Source organism: Mustela nivalis, assembly GCF_964662115.1.
Source record: "Mustela nivalis genome assembly, chromosome: 16".
NCBI lineage: Eukaryota > Metazoa > Chordata > Mammalia > Carnivora > Mustelidae > Mustela > Mustela nivalis.
The window spans coordinates 13,389,051-13,411,907 of record NC_139035.1 but is presented as its reverse complement, the minus strand read 5'-3'; the positions used below and the strand labels follow the sequence as shown (position 1 = coordinate 13,411,907).

Sequence of the window (22,857 nt, the reverse complement as noted above, 5' to 3'; positions counted from 1 at the left end):
GCATATCATTCAGTTATAGGTGAGACTAGATCTCAGAAGAACTCCATGATTTAAAACAAATTACTCCCGAGCACCTCAATGGCTCAGTTGGTTAAGCGACTGCCTTCGGCTGGGATCATGATCCTGGAGTGCCAGGATCGAGCCCTGCATCTGGCTCCCAGCTCCATGGGGAGTCTGCTTCTCTCTCTGACATTTTCTTCTCTCTCTCTCTCTCAAATAAATAAATAAAATCTTTAAAAAAAAAAAAAATACCACTTCCAGGACACAACTAAATCAGCCCTTCTAAAGATTAAAATTCCAAGTATGCAAGTAATATTCCTGTTGCCTGTTAGGTAAACCCATTTTGTCCTTTACAGAGAAATTTAAATTGACCAAAAATAGCAGCTGAAGAAGTGCTTTGGCAGAAGAGAAGAAGCTAAGAAGAAAGAGGTCTGATTACAGGCTCTGGTACTAGCCATGAACTGCTTTTTGCCAGTTCAGTAATAAACCAAAGAGAAAGCAACCTTAAAATGAGTCCTCTTTCCTATCTTTAAAACAAAGACCTGAAGGCGACACCTGGATGGCTCAGTCAGTTAAGTGTCTGCCTTTAGCCCAGGTCCGGATCCCAGGGTCCTGGGACAGCGTCTCGCATCAGGCTCCTTGCTCAGCAGAGATCTGCTTCTCCCTCACCCTGTAGCTCTCCCGGCTTGTGCTTGCTTTCTCTCCCTCTCTGGAAAATAAATAAATAAAATCTTAAAAAAAAAAAAAAAAAAAAAAGACCTGAAGTTAGGGCTTGGACTAGCTCAGGCCCATAATAATCAACAGATTAGGGACACCTGGGTGGCTTAGTAGGATAGACCTCTGCCTTCGGCTCAGGTCATGATCTCAGGGTTGTGGGATCGAGCCCTGTATTGGGCTCTCTGCACAGCGGGGAGCCAGCTTCCCCCACTCTCTCTCTGCCTGCCTCTCTGCCTACTTGTGATCTCTGTCGAATAAATAAATAAAAATCTTTAAAAAAAATAATAATGATAATCAACAGATCCTAACAGTCATTAGGTCCTGTAGATCATTTTCAGTTTTATCTTAGTATTACCAACTTTCCTTAAAAATCAAGTCTAAGGGGCGCCTGGGTGGCTCTGTGGGTTAAAGCCTCTGCCTTCGGCTCAGGTCATGATCCCAGCGTCCTGGGATTGAGCACCCCGTCAGGCTTTCTGCTTGGCCGGGAGTCTGCTTCCCTTCCTCTCTCTCTGCCTGTCTCTCTGCCTACTTGTGATCTCTGTCTGACAAATAAATAAATAAAATTAAAAAAAAAATCAAGTCTAAAATACTCATTTATCTAATTACCATCATAATTATGATTTGAGGGACGCCTGGGTGGCTCAGTTGGTTAAGCAGCTGCCTTCCGCTCAGGTCATGATCCCAGCGTCCTGGGATCGAGTCCCACATCGGGCTCCTTGCTCCGCAGGGAGCCTGCTTCTCCCTCTGACTCTGCCTGCCTCTCTGTCTGCCTGTGCTCGCTCTCTCTCTCTCTCTGACAAATAAATAAATAAAATCTTTAAAAAATAATAATAATTATGATTTGAAATCACCCTCTTAACTCAGATTCACACAAAACAACTGTCTTCTTCAGAAGATTGAAAGATAACTCCTGGAAAACAGAACTACAAAAATCAGTCAAATCTATTATATCGCTTACAAAAAAGGATCACAAAATTAGTACCTTTAGAATCAAGTACAAATTAGTTAAATATAAATTTTAAGTAGCTACTTTTATGAACAATTTATTACAGTCAAATCTTCTGATGGCTAGTCAGCTACCAGTCTGATAATAGAGCCAAGAGGATAAAGGGTTTACAAAAGTAACATTTTTTTAAAACTAAGTGTCAAGATACAAATAACCAAACATGAAAAAAAGAGGGGAGGAGGAACATGCCCTCTCTTCATCTCTCAAAGATACAACTCCCCAAATATGGGATGGGAGTAAATGGATATACAAAAATGTAGGGCTATGGGGCGCCTGGGTGTCTCAGTGGGTTAAAGCCTCTGCCTTCGGCTCAAGTCATGCTCTCAGGGTCCTGGGATTGAGCCCACATCGGGCTCTCTGCTCAGCAGGAAGCCTGCTTCCTCCTCTCTATCTGCATGCTTGTGACCTGTCTGCCAAATAAATAAATAAAATCTTAAAAAAAAAAAAAAAAAAAAAAGGAAAAAAAGAACAGCTATACTACAGTGAACATTTCCCATTGTGGTGATGCACACAATTGAGATGGTGCACACAGTTCTGATTTTCACACATTTGACTTTCATAAAATCTATACTTTCATACAAACATATTTACACCTTTAAACTGCATTTCATGCAAACACACACGCACGCACACATGCACGTGCACACACATACACACACACACCCTCTGACAAGAATAATAGGAACCTCAAAGTGCCCAGTTCCCGTAGGCAAGTGTCCTCCTAGCAAACCCAACCTCCCTCCTACCCCATCACCTGCATCTCAGTTCCTCTCCCTCTTTTCCCTGCAGAGCTGCAGGTGTCACTGGTTGGCAAGAATATTTGGGTTGGTTAATTACCCGCCAGCCAGGTAGTCTGGACCCAAGAGACAGCACCTGCACACACCATAATTAGATATTTTACAACACTGTTTAGCTCTCTGGAATGAAAGAATTTCCACAGAAGACAGATATATCAATGGGAAAATTTTTGACATTCTACTCTCTAACAAGTTTTTATAAAAGTAGTATGTTGAAAGGAATGATTGCTTTCTACATCATTAAAATCCAAAAATCTAAAGAGAGAATAAAGAAACTATAACAGCAAGCTACCTTTGGTTATTCAGTAAATGTTAAGTTGTACTTCTCTCTTCAAATTTACCAACTGTAATGGCACTACTCTAAAGTAAACTGTTTTCCAATCTAATTTCAAGGAAAATCAAAATCATTACTGTTAAAAGTTTGCAGTTTAACACAAAATCGTACTATCTGAACATTTAAGTTGTCAACACACAAAATGAAAACAGAATTGGCTTACATTTTTTAAAACCTGCTTCCTAGGAGCACCTGGGTGGCTCATTCGATTAAGCATCCAACTCTTTGATTTCAGCTCTGGTCATGTCTTCAGGATAATGACATGGAGCCCCACCTAGGGCTCCACTCTCTGTGCAGAGTCCGCTTGAGATTCTCTTTCTCCCTCGCCTGCCACCCCTACCCCTGTTCACATACTCTCTAAATAAATAAATAAATACGATCTTTAAAAAAAAACAAGCCTACTTACTAACATTTTTCGCATACAGCAGGATCCCTGCTGAGCAGAGAGCCCGATGTGGGGGCTTGATCCCAGGATCCTATCTGATCATGACCCAAGCCGAAGGCAGAGGTTTTAACCCACTGAGCCACCCAGGCGCCCCGTGAATATCATACTTAAAAGAAAAAGACTGAATGCTTTCCTCCTAAGAACAGAACAAGGCAAAGATGTTCACTTTCACCACTCTTGTTCAAGACAGTGTGGTATGAAACAAAACGCAGAATCCAGAAACAGATCCACACACATACTACTGATTGATTTTTTAAAGAGATGCAAAAACAATTAAATAAAAAAAGGGCTAGCCTCTTAAATAAAATGTTTTGTTGCAATCAAACATCCATATGCATGTTCTACCTAAACCTCACACCTTATACAAAAATAAACTCAAAATGGATCACAGAGCTAAATGTTAAATGCAAAACACTAAAGCTTCTCAAATGAAACACTGGGGGGAAATTCTGTGACCTGGGGTTAGTAAAGAATTTTTAGATATAACACTAAAAGCACACTTCATATAAGAAAAAAGAGACTTCACCAAAATTGAACCTTTTTGCTTTGTGAAAGGCAGTTAAAATAATGAAAAGATATGCTATACACACTAGGAGAAAACAGATACAATGACATATCTGACCAAAAAACTTACATCCAGAACAAATATAAAATCCCAAAATTCAACAGAAAACAATCCAATAAAAAATGGGAAAAGACGATCTCAAAAGGTTAAACACTAGATGATTCTATTCATACAACATTCTCAGAAAGACAGAAGTAGAGTGGTAGAGAGCGGATCAGTGGTCATCAAGGGGCTAAGTGGCGGGGAAGAGAGTGTGTAAAGGAACAGCATGAGGGAGTGTTTGGGGATGATGGAATTGTTTCCTGATGATGGTGGTGGTAGATATTTGAGTCTACTGTGTAAAAATCCACAGGTACATATAACAAGTTACATATTGATTTTAAAAGGAACACTTAAAAAGAAAAATGTTGCCTCTTTCCAGCCTTCTCTCAAATCCCTGCTATCCTCCAGCTCTGTGCTAGGCATCATGAATACAAAGTTAAAAAGGCAGTCTGCCCTCAAAGAAGGAAGCAAACAAGTACATTAAGATAAAGGCTTTAAAAGACGAATATATAATACACATGGAGTTCCACACCTAAGAAAGGCTTCCTGGGAAACACAGGGCAGGAGCTGACACTTCAGATGAGTATTGATAACAACACAGAGACGAGCATTCCAGGGACGCCTGGGTGGCTCAGTTGGTTAAGCATCTCCCTTCAGCTCAGGTCATGATCCCAGGGCTCTGGGATCAAGTCCTGCATCAGGCTCCCTGTTCAACAGGAAATCTGCTTCTCTCTCTCCCTCTGCCATTCCCCTTGCTTGTGGTCACTCTCTCTCTCTCAAATAAGTGAATGAAAATGTTTTATTAAAAAAAGTGGACTTAAGTATTCTCACAGCTTGAAAAAACACCCAAATTGCTTTACGTATGCACAAGACTTGCACACTGAAAATTAGAAAACACTGCTTAAAGAGCTAAAAAATGGAAGACCCATGTTCATGGATCAGAAGATTCAAAATTGCTAAATATCAATGTTGCTAAGACATCTTCTTCTGTAGAAGCTGATCTGTATTTGCAACACAATGCCAATCAAAATATTGGTAGGCACGTCCTCAGAATTTGTCAAACTGATTCTAAACTTTATACAAAAACGCAAACAATCTAGAACAGTCAAAACAATTTGGAGAAAGAGACCCTAATTTCCAGATGTTAGTATAAAGCTACAGTAAATAAGGTTGTGTGTCATCAAGAAAAATGAAAGCAAATGTCTATACAAAGACTTCTATACAAATGTTCATGATAGGGCGCCTGGGTGGTTCAGTGGGTTAAGCCGCTGCCTTCGGCTCAGGTCATGATCTCAGGGTCCTGGGATCGAGTCCCACATCGGGCTCTCTGCTCAGCGGGGAGCCTGCTTCCTTCTCTCACTCTCTATCTGCCTGCCTCTCTGCCTACTTGTGATCTCTGTCTGTCAAATAAATAAAATCTTTGAAACAAACAAAAAAAAAAACAAATGTTCATGATAACTGTATTCATAAGAGCCAAAATCAGAAAAAATCCAAATGCTCATCAACAGAATGGATTAACTGTAGTATAACCATACAATGAAATACTGGTCAACAATAAAAGAGAATAAAAGCACACAACAACACAGAAGAATCTCAAGTAATCATGCTGGGTTAAGAAGCCAGACCAAAAAAACCAAAATGCATACTGTATGATTCCTTTTATATCAAATTCTAGAAAATACAACCTAATCTATAGTGACAGAAAACTGATCAGTGGTTGCCTAGAGATAGAGTAGGGAGAGGGAACTGAATGCAAAGGAGCATAAGGGAACTTCGGCAGTGAGGACGACTATGGCAGTGGTTACACAACTATACACATTTGACACAACTCATCAAAATGCTCACTTAAAATTGACGAGCTTAGCTGTACATAAACTATGCCTCAATATAAACAAAATGTAGTCATAAGGCAACACTGCCGTTAAAAATTAAAGCGTATCTTTTGCTTTCCAAATTCATGGAAAGAATACAGGCCAAGAATTACCATTCACTTAATGCGGTTGAGAAATATGTATTACAGGAAGAGTTTTGTAAATGTAGCATGATGAAACAACCAGAAACATCACTAATGGCTCTTTTATATCTGTGTCGTCTTTAAAGAATCAAAGGAAATCTATAAAAGAATTTTCTAATTCTTAACAGAAATACTTACTCCAGATAAAAAAAATTCAGAAACAACACAGAATTAACTAAGAAATCTGTTAGCAAGCCTGAAACCAGCTATAAGGTAATTCAATCCTGCTAGGTTCCAGAGAAATGCAAAGGTTTTAAAAGATGAGGGCTCTTATGCTACCTAAAATTTAACAGTGGTATTTCCCACTGCATAAAGAATGCTGTATAAAGAATGCTGTAAGGTCCAAGAATATAGGGACTATTCCTTATGACTAGAAGTAATCACCAGTAAGAAACATTAAGAAGACATCCCTAATCTTTACCTCATGAAGTTCTCTCAAGGGAGCACTACTTACTTGGTTAATTCTCCTGAGGAAAGATGTTTTTCTCCTTAAGTTTCAAAAAATAAGAAATATTTCACTTGTTTTATAATGTCAATTCTAGTTATTTTTTAATAGTGTATCTCCATGTGGACCCTCATCCTTAAAATTGAAAAAACAAACTCTGTAACAAAAACAAAAAAATGAGGAAGCAGCCATTTACAAGGAGAAAAAAGACAACGTAAGCAATTTCCCAGTTCAAATAACCACAGCAGTATGTAGCATGCATATTTTACAGATCTGGTTACTTCTAAGGCAACATGCTACTTCATATTCTAATTTACATGGTCATAACTGTTGTCATAAAAATTAGTTCACAGTTTAAGAAAAGATATTTGAGACGTAAATTAGGTGAACCTTTCCTTCTATGAAGTAAGACTACAATTAATAATCATACTCAGTGTTGGGGCACCTGGGTGGCTCAGTGGGTTAAAGCCTCTGCCTTCGGCTCAGGTCATGATCCCAGGGTCCTGGGATCCAGACCGCATCAGGCTCTCTGCTTAGCAGGGAGCCTGCTTCCCCGTCTTTCTCTGCCTGCCTCTCTGCCTACTTGTGATCTCTGTCTGTCAAATAAAAGATAAAAAATAATAATAAAATAAAATAAAAATCATACTCAGTGTTTTCTATTCAATCAAGATCCACACACATGCACACCTTCAGGCCTTTAGGGGCTCTATTCTTCCCATTCACCCTTCTACCTATGATGCCCTTTTCATCCCACTTGGCTGGCTTGGCCATCTATTCCCCGATCCCATGAGCCAGAGCTATCTCTAGTTCTTCTGAAATCCCATAGCTCTTTTCTGTAGTCTCTCACAACATTTAACATTTTCCATCTTGTACCTCGCTTTTTTTTTTTTTTTAAGATTTTATTTATTTATTTATTTGAGAGAGAGACAGAGAGCATAAGAAGGGAGGTCAGAGGGAGAAGCAGTCTCTCCGTGGAGCCGGGAGCCCAATGGGGGATTCGATCTCCTGACTCCAGGATCATGACCTGATTCGAAGGCAATCGCCTAACCAACTGAGCCACCCAGGCATTCCTTGTACACTTCTTTAAGCCCAGTTAACTCTCTTCTCCTGTGAACATCCTTGAATGAAATGTACATGCTTTCTTCAGCCTTGTATTCCTCATAGTACTTAGTGCCTAGAACTAAACATTTATTGGGAGTGCTGCCTAGAGTGGGGAGGAAAACATTCAACAATATTTTTTTCAATGCTGTGCGCCATACATTGCCATAGGTGATACAAAAGGAAATAAATACCAGTGATAGAGACCTACTATAAATCTACTAAGAGACAAAGACATGTAAACAGATTAATAAGTATAACTGTGGTGTTATCATAAGGAATAAATACGGTGCTGTGAAGGGAACACTATATCTGTTGAAAAGTGTTCTAATTCCATAAAGAATGTAGGAAACTGAATCTAGATTTTGAAGGACCCAATAAGTAGAAAGGTTTCAAGAGTGGTATAATAAGGGTGCCTTAATTTTCATCTGAAAAATTTTCTTAATCTGAAACTAACATGCCCACCTATGTAATAACCTTATTTGCATAGCAGGACGAGTAATAAATTTCACTCAATTCTCAGTACAACCCTCTGAGAGAACCAGGCTTGGTCTTATCTTTAAATAAATTTGCTCCTCCCACCTTCTCACATTTGTCTGAACTGTAGGCCATTTCCATAAACCATGTACCACCTTCATGCCCCAAACTCTGTTTATCTAACTTTTAAGGTTCTTCTCAAATCCTGCTTCCTGAGCTCTCCAGCACACAGGAATACACCATCCTCCAAATGCACGTTGCACTATTACTACTATAATGTATCTCTTTTTTAACAATTAATGACAATGATAAAGTTAATTCTTAACTTTTTATATAACTTGGAGTTATGCAGTACTGGTCTCAAATCCCACATGTGCACCTGCCTTTTGATGTAAAGTTGGTCAAGTTATGAAACTTCCTTGAACGTCAGTTTCTTCATCATTAAAACTGGGATTCTGGGGGCGCCTGAGTGGCTCAGTGGGTTAATCCTCTACCTTCAGCTCAGGTCATGATCTCAGGGTCCTGGGATTGAGCCCTGCATGGGGCTCTCTGCTCAGCAGGGAGCCTGCTTCCACCCCCCCACCCCACCCCCGCCTGCCTTTCTGCCTGCTTGTGATCTCTATCAAATAAATAAGTAAAAATCTTAAAATAAATAAATAAAATAAAAGTAGGATTCCATTGGATAATATGTACAACATGCCTAATATACACACATACTCATATATACATACATACGTTACAAACATTCAGACTTATTTTTGTTATTCTTTTCCAAGAAGGGAGATGCAAATTCTCTTTAAAACTCAAGGCAAAAACAATAAAACATGAACAAAGTGGGTACTAAAAATTGGTTAGTTGATGTAAAGGAGCCTCACACCTTTTAAAGAGGCCCTCAAACAACTCACACAATACACTCCCAGTAGAATTTCTCCTATGTCTCTTACCACTGCCAATCATGAAAATCTCGGCCAAAAAGAAACAGCCAGACACAGAGGGCCAGGCTGGTGACCCTAACAGTGACATCCTTCTCAAGAGTCTGTCTGCCTCACTGCAAATCTGACACTGTATGAAAGGTCAAGGGAAGAAAAAAATTTTTTTAGATAAATCAAATAATACATAAATTAGTTTTCCAATCTACACTATCCCGGGGAAGCAAGCAAAACCACTTCTGCTGATTTCAGCCTCAGAAAGAAAGTACTATTGGGCTAGTGTCTGAGTCATCCATTAAAACCATCAACGCCTGCCCCACCCTGGAAAGAAGGCACTACGCAACCTTCTATAGCAGAGTCTGGAGCATCCAATACTCAGTCCCTACGCCAGCCTTCCAGAAGTCCCCACCGCCGACGCAAGTCCAGGCACTGGGCGCACCCAGTCCCACCCCAGGCTCTGACCCGGGGTCAGGTACCCCCAAACCAGGGTCCATACTCTAGTCCCTCATGCCCCAACTCAGGGTTCTACGCCCGTCCGACACTGGCACTCACCCGGGCGGTGACCTTATACACCGTGTAGCCCCTTGGATGTCGCTGAGGCTCGGTGACAGTGTAGAAACGGGCCAGGTCGGCACCTCGCTCCCGGGGAGAGGTCATCCTCCCGCCGCCTCTGCCGCCGCCGCTGGCCGGGGACCATCAGGGCAACCCGGCGCCGCCGAGGTCCGGGCTCCCCAAACAGCGGCGAAGCGGAGAGGGGGCGGTGGCTCCACGGCGGCCGGTCGCTGCGCGGCTTTGCTTCCGGTTCGGCAGAGAAGCTTCCGGGTCAGGCCGCTTCCGGCGTCCTGGGGGAGGGAAGACTCCACACTAAAAGCTGACCCCCGAGCCCGGCTTGCGCCTGGCAAGGAGACAAGGATCAAGTGGTCGCACCGCCGCTGTCGTCACTGCGGAAGCTGAGACTTCGCTTAGTCTCTGTGCGTTAGCTCCGACACCTTCTAGATGTTAAGAGCGCTGTTAGAGCCAGGACACACAGGTGAGACGTTGGCGCTCCGCACCCTCGCCCAGCCCTGCCCCTCCCGTGTACAAACTTGGATGGAGCCCTACAGGGATGGAGGGAGAGCCCAGCCGAGCATCTTTCCTTCTTCGCTCACGGCCTATCATTTTAAATACCCACAGCACCATCTGAACTGCGACAGACATAACTTCCTTCTTTCTAAAACAAATCCCGTCCACCTGCGCACTTGTCTTTCAACCTCCACAACAGCCCTCAACCCTGTATCAATCTTAAAATTCATCCCCTCGGATTCTAAAAACTGGAAATTGCGTCTAACTGGGGGAAAAAGAAAAAAAAAAAAAAAAAAAAAACACGATCTCTGAAAGCTACTATGAAGAGAGAGTTTCCCGTTCAGTTGGTTGCTATCCGGTGTTTGGCAATGCCTTTACCTTTCTTGATCAGGATTTTCTCATTCCTCTTAACATTCGTTCCAAGTCTTTGCTAATCTCCTCAGTTCTCAGTTCCTCTTAGTGTTTTTCTCGCCTTTCTTGGAGGAGAAGGAGGAAGGAGCCTTTAGTACAAACACTTTAATCTTACATTTCTATTCTGTTAAGAGATGTGGACATATCCCTTCCTCACTTTTTAAGACTAATTACTCTGCCTGTGTGCTGAAACCCATCCCCTTTTGCAGACCTAAAGGCATTGTTCCATGAGTGACATCTAAACTCTGCTTTCAGTACCTTTAATCTCTTCCTCACCACTGACTCCTTCTTCCCAACCTGCATATGCCTCAATCTATCGATCACTCATTTATTAAACCTGAATTCACATACTTTGTGCCAGACATTATGCTAATTAAGCACTGGAGTTACAGGGTCTCTGCTGTCAAGTCCTATCTAGTAGGAAAAAACAATAATTAAAACATATTGTTTTAAGTACCATGACAAATGAATTTATGGAGTGCTGTAGAATACATTATATTCAGAATGGAGGGTTTTCTCATAGAGGGGAAACTATGGTTGAATCTTGAAAGAGAAATAGGAATTACTAGGCTGAGATAAGAGTAAAGGACATCATCACATTTGCCTTTTTTCCTCCTCCTTTTTTTCTACCCCTCATTGTCAAGATTGTCTAAGTTGTTTTTAAAATAATCTGCCTCGGGGGCACTTGGGTGACTCATTTGATTAAGCATTTAACCTCCGCTCAGGTCATGATCTCAGGGTTCTGGGATCAAGCCCTGCATCAGGTTCTGCACTCAGTGGGGAGTCTGCTTGTCCCTCTCCCTTTGCCCCATCCCCTGCTTATGCTCTCTCTTTCAAATAAATATATAAGAAATGTTTTTTAAAGATAAATAATTTGCATCAGTATTCACACATTTATACATTTTATGAAAATCACACATCCATTACCATACTAACTTCAATCTGCCTTCACTACTATACTCCTACTATGAAACTACTTTAAAAAAATTTCTGATGACCAATATTTTCAGAATTCAAACATTTCTGGCCATTTCCACCTTTTCAAAAGTCTTTTATGTCCTTAATATTTGAGTCAGCAATCTCCTTGCTTTTCCTTTTATGCTCTGAATCATTCACTCCTTTTTAGTCTCCTTTGCTGATTTCTCCTCCTTTTAGGAAGATTTAGTGTTCCTTCTGTTTGGGATTTTTGCCTTTGATCCGTTGTTCTTTATTCCCATTGACTTAGAAATCTATATCCATAGGCATATCTCTCTTCTAGGATTTGATGCATATTACCTACATCTTTACCGGTATGTCCAGTTACCCCTGAAAACAGAACAGATTAAAATCCAAACTTTTAGTTTCCTCATAAGCCTCTTCCTATCACAATGACTGATTTTATTCTCCACTTAGTTACATTAGCGAAGTACCTGGGAATCATGCTTAGCAACTCTCTCTCCCACTTTTTCCGAATTTGTTTGATTCAGCAAATGCCACTGGTTAAAGCTAAAAGAATGGAACAAGATAACCCATGATACCTTGGATACCTACTCATAAGACTTAACAAGATCCAGCACCAAAAAAAGAGACAAAACTTAATAATAAAGATTTCAATTAATCAAGAAGGTATAACAATTTTAAATGTGCATGTGCCCAATAACAACTTAATGTAAAAAACAAAAACCATTGTTCTGTCTGTTCTATAGTAATTAATAAAACAAGTAGACAAATAAATTAGTAAGGATGTAGAAGACCTGAAAAGCTCTATCAACCAACTCCACCTGATTGATATTTATAGAACACCCCTCTCAATAGTGGCAGAACATATTTGTTTCAAGTGCACAAAAGACATTCACAAAATCAGAACATAACCTGGGCTATAAAATAAATGTTGCAAATTTTAAAGACCACTATAAATCATATGTGCTCTTTGGCCTCGGGAAATTAAATAAAAGTTAATGACAGAAATTACCTGCAAAATTGATGAATTCTTAGAAAGTAAATAACATAATCCTAAAAACCCAAGGGTTAAAATCCATGACAACAGACCTTTAAAAATATTTGGAATTGAATGAAAATTGGAATATAACATACCAGAAATTTGTGGGACACAGCTAAAAACAGTGCTTAGAGGTAAATTTATAGCTTTTAAAGGCCTGTAGTAGAAAAGAAGAAAGGTCATGAATCAATTATCTAAGCTTCCCCCTTAAGAAATTTTTAAAAAGATGATTAATATAACCCCAAAAATAGCATAAGGAAGAAAAAAAATAGAGAAAAAGAACTGTAAAATAGAAAAGAGAAAAGCAATGGAGAACAATCAAAAAACCAAAATCTGATTCTTTAGGGGAAAAGTCTAGGAAATTTATAAACTTCTAGGCAAAGTGCTCAGGAAAAAAGAAAAATGGGTGTCTCAGTCGGTTAGGCATCTACCTTCAGCTTAGGTGATGATTCCCAGGGTTCTGGCATCTAGCCGCACATCAGACTCTCTGCTCAGTGGGGAGCCTGCTTCTCCCTCTCCCTCTGTCCGCAGCTCCCCCTGCTTGTGTGCTCTCTCTTTCTCTGTCAAATAAGTAAAAATCTTTAAAAAAGAGAGAAAAGAAAAAACAAATTATAGGTATCAAGAATAGAAAATACAGCATATCCTATTGTCATTAAAAGGAAAATGATTTCCTTGAACATCTGCATACTAATAAATTTGATGACTTAAGTGAAATGAATAAATTTATTAAAAGACACAAATTACTAAAGTTCTTTAAAAAATAAAAAGAGAACTTAACTAGCCATATCTCTGTCAAAGAACTTGAATTCTTCATTCAAAACAAAACTCCAAGCCGGTGTAACTTCAGTGGTGAATTCTACTAAGTATTTAAGGAAAAGAGATTATCAGTTCTACCAAAACTCATCCAAAAGTAGAATAGGAAACATTTACCACTTGTTTTGTGAAGTCTGCTCTAGCTTGAAACGAAAGAATTTCAAAAAACAATACTATAGGGGCACCTGGGTGCTCAGTGGGTTAAAGCCTCTGCCTTCAGCCCAGGTCATGATCTCAGGATCCTGGGATGGAGCCCCGAATCAGGCTCTCTTCTCAGCAGGGAGCCTGCTTCCTCCTCTCTGTCTGCCTGCTTCTCTTCCTACTTGTGATCTCTATCAAATAAATAAATAAAATCTTTTTAAAAAAGAAAGAAAGAAAGAAATACACCAGTATATTACAGTCAAATGATTTTCAAAAAGTATTCTAAAACCATTCAGTGGCTTGGGAGGTGGAGGGGGTTAGGGTAGTGGAAATAATCCCTTCAACAAGTGGTGTTGGAAAAGTGATAGCCACATGAAAAAGAATTAATCTGGACTCCTATCTAACACCATATACCAAAATTAACTCATAATGTATCAAAGACTTAAATGTAAGAACTGAAACTAAAACTCTTGGAAGGACACATAGGTGTATACCTTTGTGACAATGGATTAGGAAATGGTTTCTTAGCTATGACACTAAAGCATGAGCATCCAAACTAAAAATAAATAAATTTTATCAAAATTAAATGTTTTGTACATCAGAGGACACTATGAAGAAAACCCCACAGAGTACCCACAGAATGGAAGGAATTATATGCAAATCATCTATCTGAGAGGGTCTAGTATCCAGAATAATCCAACTCAGTAATAAAGAACAAATAACCCCATTTAAAAGTAAACAGAGGATCTGAATATGTATTTCTCCAAATTAGATATACAAATCACCAATAAGCATATGAAATGATGCATCATTAGTCATTAGGGAATGCATATCAAAACCACAATCAGATAAAACTTCACACCCACTAGGATGGTGATAAGAACTGAGTTGTGCCTCCCCAATCCATATGTTGAAGTTATAACTACATTTGGAGGAAGGGCCTAAAAATATGGCAATTAGGATCCATGGGTGGATCCTAATTTAATATGACTCATGTTTTCATATGAGGAGATTAAGACCACACAGAGGAGGGGCCCCTTGGTGGTACAGTCAGGTGAGTATCCCACTCTTGGTTTCAGGTCAGGTCGTGATCTCAGGGTCATGGGATTCAGTGCCATGTCAGGCTCTGCACTCAGATGGAGTCTACTTGGGACTTTCAGTCATAAAAAGGAATGAAGTACTGATACTACAATATGGATGGACCTTAAAAACATTATGCAATGTGAAAGATGCCAGACAGAAAGATCTAAATATTGCATGATTTCATTTATATAAAGTGTCCAGAATAGAAGAATCTATGAAGACAGGAAATTAGTGTTAACAGGAGATAGAGGGAGAAAAGGGATGAGGAAGCTGGGAGGTATGCGTTTTCTTTTAGGGGTGATGGAAATGTCCTAGAATCAGTGGTGTTGATTACACAACCTTGCAAATAGTCTAAAAACCACCAAATTACACACTTTAAATGGGTAAAGTGGTGAATTTTATGTTACATGAATTTTATCTTAATTCTTTTTAAAAACTACATTGAGGTATTACCTTACAACTAAAACAATGGCTAAAATTCTTAAGACTGATGCTCCCCAGTGTTGTCAGGGCAGGAGCAATTGAAACTTTCATAGATTGCCAGTGGGAATTCAAAATGATAAAGAGAAGTTGGAAAACAGTTTGGCAGTTTCTTATAAAGTTAAACGTACACTTACTATACATATCCCAGCAATCTCTCCCATAGGTATTTTACCCAAGAGAAATGAATACTTATATCCATATGAAGACTCTTCTGGGACACTGGAAATTTCATGATCTGGTTAGCCGTTACAGAAGTGTTTACATGAAAACATTTATCAAGCTGAACATTTAAGAGTTAAGTACTTTGTGTGTATGTTGTACGCAATTAGTAAGTTTCTTAAATCTTCAAAGAAATAAAAACTACCCTGGCTTTCCTACCTCCCTCCAATTCATCCTTCATAGTCCCATTAAAATTACCCATTTTAAGGTGCCTCGTTAGCGCAGTAGGTAGCGCGTCAGTCTCATAAAATTACCCATTTTAAAAGAATATATCATTATGTCATTCCTCTGTAAAACCTCAGTGCATCTTATTACCATGATTTTTCTGTCATGATTTTTGGATCCATCATGTCCGGTCCCTGCTCACCTGTTGTCTAATTTCTCTGGGTTTCAGCCAAACCCTTTGCAATTTCATATCCCCAGATCTTCCAACCAGCTCTTTCTTTTTGAAACTCCCACCTCCCACCACCTCCAACCAACCTTCAGGAATCAGCTCACACGAGGACTAATTTCTCCCTGGAGCCCTCTTTCAAAGCCCCTGTTTCCTTTTCAAGGAGAATTAGGTGCTCTTTCCTCTCTGCTACCACATCTCTCTATTCCCCCTCTCTACTACCACACCTCTTACAGAGTAGTGATATGTCGTTTAGGCTAATTTAATGCCGACATGTTTTTATTCCACTACGCTGTGAGTTCCATAAAGGCAGCGGCTCTTCTTTCATATTTTTGTCTTGAGTATCTGTTGCAGTGCCTGAAAGATTAAGAGGTATTTGCTAAATGCATGAACTCCAAAGCTCTAAATATTTTTTTCCTGCCAAGCCAATTAAAATATGTTAAGTTACAATTATTTGGTTTTCTTCTTTGCCAAAGTCATAAACAAGTAACTACTGATCTGAGCTTCTGAATGGATGAAAGAACAAATAAATGTATCCATATTAAGCTCAGTCAAAAGCAAAGAAACTTGAGGGTTTGGTAAACTTTTACTTCCCTGTCACAGAATTTTCTTCAATTTTGAGGAGACTTTTCAAAATATTGTAATAATTCAAAGAGTCCCTTAAATCTTTTTTTAACATCCATGATCCCAGATTTCCCAGTCTTAAGGTAACTGCTTATGAACCAAAAACGCTTTAAAAAAAGTTAATACCTACCTTACACTTTGATGTTAGCCTTCACAAAAGACTCCTCTTAATCAAATGTCTAGTTTTGCCATGGGCAGAGTTAAAATACTTGGTAAAGTCATCACCAAATAGCCATTGATTTATTCATTATTTAGGCAAACAAAAAACATGGTTCATCTCCCCAAATAGGTATCAAACAACCACAGAATGCGTTTTTACTCTTTCTTATGTGTAGCTTTCTTGTGCTCTCCTCTAACACTCCATTGCTCAGTCCCTCTATTCTTCTCTGTGTCCAAGGAACCCCAGCTGAGGTCTGCTCTTACTCCTTAATACCATCCCAGAAAGACAACTCTAGGACCTCTAAAACCAACTAAAGCAGGCATCAAGATCACTTGTCAGAGATGAGCTCAATTCCGTAACACCCACAAATATCTGCACTGTAGGGACTCACACATCTATAAAACCCTCATTCAGAACTGAGAAATGGGAATAAGAAAGGGTTTGGGGTAGAGACAAGAGAAAGGCTAACCTGAATTTCATATCCTAACTACCAAATTCCTATAACTGTACCTCTGTTTTAAAATTCTGGACATCAAGAGTCCTTAATTTCATCAGCTGGTACATTAGGAAAGAAACAAGTTCTAGCAAGGGCTGGGTCTGTAATGTTTTCATCAAAGACTACTGCAGAACATACACTCAGGGAGGATTCCATCCGCTTTCCAGACTAATTTCCTTATTATAAGACCATTATTTAAATCTTCTCTATTTCAATTAAATCTTTAGTTTACCACCACTCTAGCTGTAACATTAGGTTGGAAAAATACGAAACAGTATGAAAGAAAAGAGGAAACATTCCACAGCCATAAAGAACTAGGAAACCACTGCACCAGACTACAAGGTTCTTCAGGGGAAAAAACTCTTTTTATCACCATGACAACCTGGGATATTTTTATTGAGAGAGCTGATAGGCTATACAGAAACATATTTTCAGAATTTGGAGGTTGAGAATGATGTATAAGAACATGTGTGGGAGTTGAGAGACCTTTCAAATTTAGATTTGTTGCCAAATCTTGTTTTTTAAGGGCAAATAGGTAAAAGTCCTCTTTATAACCCATATTTATATATAAATGTTATATACCTGTATGTATATGTAACTTCACTAATTAGGAAGTTTTCGTTAACAAAGGATACAAACTATCTAAACAAGCAGGAGAAATTTACATCAATTAATACCTCAAAATAGATTATTATACATTAGCATACTTATCCTCGGCTTAAAAATCTGAAGTATCAGGTGGATATTTTTTTTTTTTTAAGGATTTATTTATTTATTTATTTATTTGCGAGAGGAGGGAGTGCACCCACGCACGCAGACAACCTGGGGAATGGTGGGAGAGAGCGAGAGAGAGAATCCTCAAGTAGACTCCTGCTGAGCACAGAGCCTGACTCAGGGCTCAATCCTAGGACCCAGAGATCATGATCTGAGCTAAAATCAAGAGTTGGATGAGCCATCCAGGTGCCCCTCAGATGGATATTTCTATTACCTATTAAATCATTATTTTTTTATTTGACTTTATAACATTTTTATTTTTTTATTTTGACTTTATTTTTTATTTGACTTTATAACATTTTTATCTTCTATTTTTAATTTCCTTCATACTATTTCCCGAAAGGTCTGTATAAAGTTCCATTATATGTGTATTATCTACTCAGTATATGCTAGTTTACTTAACCAAGTATGTGAGTTCAAGTTTATTTTGCCTACAAAGTTGATGTTAAATGAAAAAAAAAAAAAAGTCTACCTCTCTGTCTTATAACAAATACTTCACAGCTACCATTTTATTTAAGCTTCACAATATTTCATAGGCATTTCAGAAGTGAAATAACTGTTATCAAGGAGGTAATATATTTGGTAATTTCACAGCTGGGGGCTGTCAGGGTCTGTTAAAACCCAGATCTATTTGACTCTTTGAGAGTCTTCCCATTTCCTATGTGACATTGAGTCTCAGTGTCCTCAGAATTCCTGAGGCACAGACTTTGCACTTATTAACAAATTGTTTCTGGACCATGATGCAATATATAATGCAATATAATGCAATATATTTGTATATCCAGCTAAGATACCCTCCAAGTTCTTGTATTGAAGACATCCTCTGCTCCAAACACATAGTAATGAGACATAAAATATAAAAAGAGAAATTAAGAAACAAAAAAACATGATCATGCTCAGAACCAATATAAACCTCTCTGAGGCCCAGAACACCAAACTTGAAGCCTGCTGGGCTCCCAACCTGGAATTTTGTCCTAGTGGGAACAGGGATCAAAAGTCCTCACAAATGGGGCGCCTGGGTGGCTCAGTGGGTTACGCCGCTGCCTTTGGCTCAAGTCATGATCTCAGGGTCCTGGGATCGAGTCCCGCATCGGGCTCTCTGCTCAGCAGGGAGCCTGCTTCCTCCTCTCTCTCTCTGCCTGCCTCTCTGCCTACTTGTGGTCTCTCTCTGTCAAATAAATAAATAAAATCTTTAAAAAAAAAAAAAAAGTCCTCACAAGGAAGGGAAGAGACAGTTTCAGGTTCAGTGCTAAAACTAGGGGCTTCTTTAACCATGAAAAAGGTTGAAAAAGGCTGCAGTGACTGCTTCCAGAGCCATTGCTTAGGGAGGCAAGAGATAGGTGCCACCGAGCCACATCTAAGACTTGGGCCAAGCTGTCCACTAGTTCAGCAACTGGATCTGCAGTATCTCTTAGCAGCATAGCCAGACAAGACTAAGCTAGCAATAAAAGACCTGATTCTAGTCTGGAAGTCTCTTGGGGGGAAATGGAGGCAACTAAGAGTTAACAAAGGGCAAGGAAGGAAAAACAAATTTCCTAATCAGGTTATCTGCATGTCAAAATTCCAAAACACGTGAAGAAATTCATATTCAGAAGAGTGATCAGTGAGATTAAAAGAGAAGAGATAAATTCATTCCAGATGAAATGGACATATGAGAATGATCTGAAAATGAGTTTTAAATAAGCATGTTTACTATTCTCTGAGAAAGTTAAAAGAAAAAAAATACAAAGAATTATACAAGCAAGGAGAAATCAGAAAGATTGATGTGGAAAAGCATGTACTAGAAATCCTAGAAATAACAAAATATAGTCACTGCAATAAATACCCAACAGACAAAATACATTCTTGAATAGTCTCAGTTGAAGAAAAAATTTAGTAAATTAATAGAACTGAGGATTCACCCAGATTTCAGCCTAGAGAGAAATGATGAAAAGAAGAAGAGAAGGAGGCAGACAGGAGGAGTGGTTAAGAGTAGTCAGAAGACAAAAAAATTAAAGAGGGTTTATTAGTGATCTATAGGAATTTCAGAAAAAGATAATAGAGGAAATGGTGGAAAAACAAAATTCACAGAGATAATGGGGTCAGCATTTCTGAATCAAACAAAGAAATTAATATTCAGAATGAAAAGTACAGAGAACACCAATCAGAAAAAAACAAAAAACAATTCCATATATAGGAAGTAGATCTTGTTAGGGGAACCTGGGTGGCTCAATTGGTTAAGCCACTGCCTTTGGCTCAGGTTGTGATCCCAGAGTGCTGGGATCAAGTCTGGGATCCAGTCCCACATCAGGCTCCCAGCTCCGCAGGGAGTCTGCTTCTCCCTCTGACCTTCTCCCCTCTCACACTCTCAAATAAATAAATAAAATCTTAAAAAAAAACAAAAAAGGAGATCTTTTTTAAAAGATTTTTTAATTTAAATTCTATTTAATTAATGAATACTGTATTATTAGTTTCAGAGGTAGAATTTAGTGGTTCATCAGTTGGGTACAACACCCAGTGCTCATTACTTCAAGTGCCCTCTATAATCCCCATGGGGATGTTGATGTCCCCTCTCCTCTGGAAACTAGTTGAAGGCCTTCTCTAGATGCGTCAAAGGAAAATGTTTCCGTTTCAGTCTGTTCTAGACTTTTCTTCCATCTCCTGGCTCTGCCTTGTTGGCTGACTGAATCTGGATGTCCCGGAACAGACACTGAAATGGTCACTTTCCTGCCCAAGGATTTGAAAAACAATTTTCAAATAATTCTAAGTCTCTCTGCTATTGTTCAAAATGTATATTTTAGTATTTTCTCTTCTGCCACATTTCTATAGCTCTAGTCATCTCCATTTCTAGCTGCACAATCCTTAATCACTTCAGGAGCTTCACTGCACCTCTGTTGTACTCTGAAAAGTGCCTCCACTTTGTGGCTTACTCCTCGGGAGAGACACTCTATGACTTCACGACTTCACGCCACTGCTTCTCTCCATTCTCTCTGCTCCAAATTCAGCCTTGGCAGTTTCAGTGGCAGAGAGAAGCAGTCTTTTTTTTTTTTTTTTAAAGATTTTATTTATTTATTTGACAGAGACACAGTGAGAGAGGGGACACAAGTAGGGGGAGTGGAAGAGGGAGAAGCAGGCTTCCTGCCGAGCAGGGAGCAGGATGTGGGGAGCCAAAGGCAGAAGCCTAAGGACTGAGCCACCCAGGTGCCCCAAGAGAGGCAATTTTACCGACTTTAGTTTTGGCAGGAAGAACAAGATCAAGAGTAAACACAGAAACACAAAAACTCACCAGTCTGGATATTAAAGAGTTGTGCCCTTTCCCACAGAGAATACTTGAGAGTTCCCATATCATAGAAATGTGGGATTTCAAGCACTTCCAGTATCTTTTAAACATCAGTCCCTCCGGATGAGGTTTATTAACTTTTTGCTGTATTTGCTATTCTCATCCCAGCCCACTCAATTCAAGATCCTGAGCTCTTAAGCAGTCCCCTGGGTAGCAAATGAATATCTGTATGCCTGTCCAAAAAATTTGGTTTGTCTTTAGTAGACACCTTGGACCCTGAGTTTTTCTTGACTATCCTTCTTCACTGCCTCAGTCCCTGGTTATCTGTGCAATTATGATGAGATCGTATTTTGACACATCAATCAGTGTCTACCCATATCTTGTTATCATTAAACTATTTCAAGGAAGAAATCACCTGCTCCTTAGAGACTGACCTTCATTGTGTGAACTTTGATTCTTAAAACATTTCTGATTAGCTTCTATAAGAATAATATATTATTTTAAGTGCATCACAATTAAAGTATTTCTAATTCTTCTTTTTCCAGGTAATTTTAGGAATTAAATTTATAGAAGTACTGGGGCGACTGGCTGGCTCAGTTGGTGGAGCATGAAACTCCTGATCTTGGGGTTGTCGGTTTGAGCCCCACATTGAATGTAGAAGATTACTTAAAAATAAAATCTTTTAAAAAATGTATAGAAGTGCTAATTTATCATTATAAGCCACTCAGAACACAGCTCTTTTAATAAAACCAACTTCATAATTTAACTTATTAATGTCTTCCATAAGTAGGATATCTCATATTCACATAATGAGAGATAAAGCTCTCCATGAATAACAGACACATAGACACACAGACATATGGAGAGTTTATGGCTTCGATTCTACAATTTCAACCATGGGTCAAGAGTCATCACAGAAGCACAGAAACTCACTAGTCCAGATACCAAAGAGCTCTTCTTCCCAGTGGGCACAGAATTCTTGAGTTCAAAATATACAAACAGATAAAATAGAAATAGGTCGCTTACTCGAGAAAATAGATCTCTAGAAATCACTAATCCTTTTAAAAAGATCACCAAATGGTCAGACCATATTACCAAGTTGCTGATTACTGCTGCCACTAGAGGGACATAATCTACTGTCAATATACAAACCAAAATACAAAACTGGTGGAGAACAAGATTAAAATTAGAAAAACAGAGATTTAAAAAAATTCTGTTGAAGGGCATCTGGGTGACTCAGTCGGTTGAGCATCCATCATCTCCTGATCTCAGCTTGGGTCTTTTTTTTTTTTTTAAGATTTTATTTATTTGAGAGTGAGTGAGAGAGAGCGAGATCACGAGCAGGGGGTAGGGGTGAAGGGAGAAGCAGAATCCCCCCACTGAGCAGGGAGCTCAACACAGGACTTGACGCCAGGACCCCAGGATCATGATCTGAGCTGAAGCCAGACATTCAACCAACTGAACCACCTAGGCATCAGCTCCCGTCTTGATCAGAGGGTTGTAAGTTAGAGACCCATGTTGGGCTCTGCACTGGGCACAGATCCTACTTTAAAAAAAAATTAATTTAAAAAATTCTGTTATGGGGCGCCTAGGTGGCTCAGTGGGTTAAAGCCTCTGCCTTCAGCTCAGGTCATGGTCCCAGGGTCCTGGGATCGAGCCCCACATCGGGCTCTCTGCTCAGCAGGGAACTTGCTTCCTCCTCTCTCTCTCTCTCTCTCTCTGCCTACCTGTGATCTCTATCTGTCAAACAAATAAAAAAAAATCTTTGAAAAAAAAATTCTGTTATGCTTCAGATTCACCTCTGGGAGCAAGAAAACAAATACCTGGACTTGACATTCCATGAGGCACACCTCTTTGGTCATAAGTTCATCTGATTCTGTCAGATGACTACATTGGGCATCTTGGTGAGAATGGCAAAACTGTTAGAGGATAATTCTAAAAAGAAAAAAGAAAAAGTAAAGTCATAAAAATGATTTTATTTAACTTTTTGAATAAGGGATCCAGAGATATGTTGCAGTCTGTTCCAGAAGAATCCAAAAAGCAGACGCTTTACAGATCAGTAATATTGACCTTCCAAATGGATGTAAAACTGGA

The 22,857-nt window shown here is 39.3% G+C and overlaps 1 protein-coding gene and 1 long non-coding RNA gene across 9 annotated transcripts in view; one reads left to right on the top strand and one right to left on the bottom strand.

Annotated features, from left to right (window-relative positions):
• Positions 1-22,695, bottom strand: part of RPS6KC1 (ribosomal protein S6 kinase C1) — a 191,290-nt gene extending 168,595 nt beyond the window's left edge. For 3 of the 8 annotated variants that reach the window (XM_082702502.1, XM_082702504.1, XM_082702505.1), the window contains exons 1-3: positions 22,587-22,695; positions 10,310-12,899; positions 9,422-9,711 (exon numbers count right to left, since the gene is read on the bottom strand). In XM_082702502.1, the coding sequence (XP_082558628.1) occupies positions 9,422-9,526 (105 nt within the window). In that variant the 5' untranslated portion in view covers positions 9,527-9,711; positions 10,310-12,899; positions 22,587-22,695. Of the gene's footprint in view, positions 1-9,421; positions 9,712-10,309; positions 14,942-22,586 lie in introns of those variants that run through there. The other 5 variants (XM_082702499.1, XM_082702497.1, XM_082702498.1 and 2 more) reach the window with 5 other exon arrangements.
• On the top strand, positions 9,695-10,249 carry LOC309849667. The gene is made up of 2 exons (XR_014303827.1): positions 9,695-9,899; positions 10,043-10,249. It is a non-coding gene; the product is annotated as an uncharacterized lncRNA (long non-coding RNA).
• Positions 22,696-22,857: the final 162 nt, after the last annotated feature.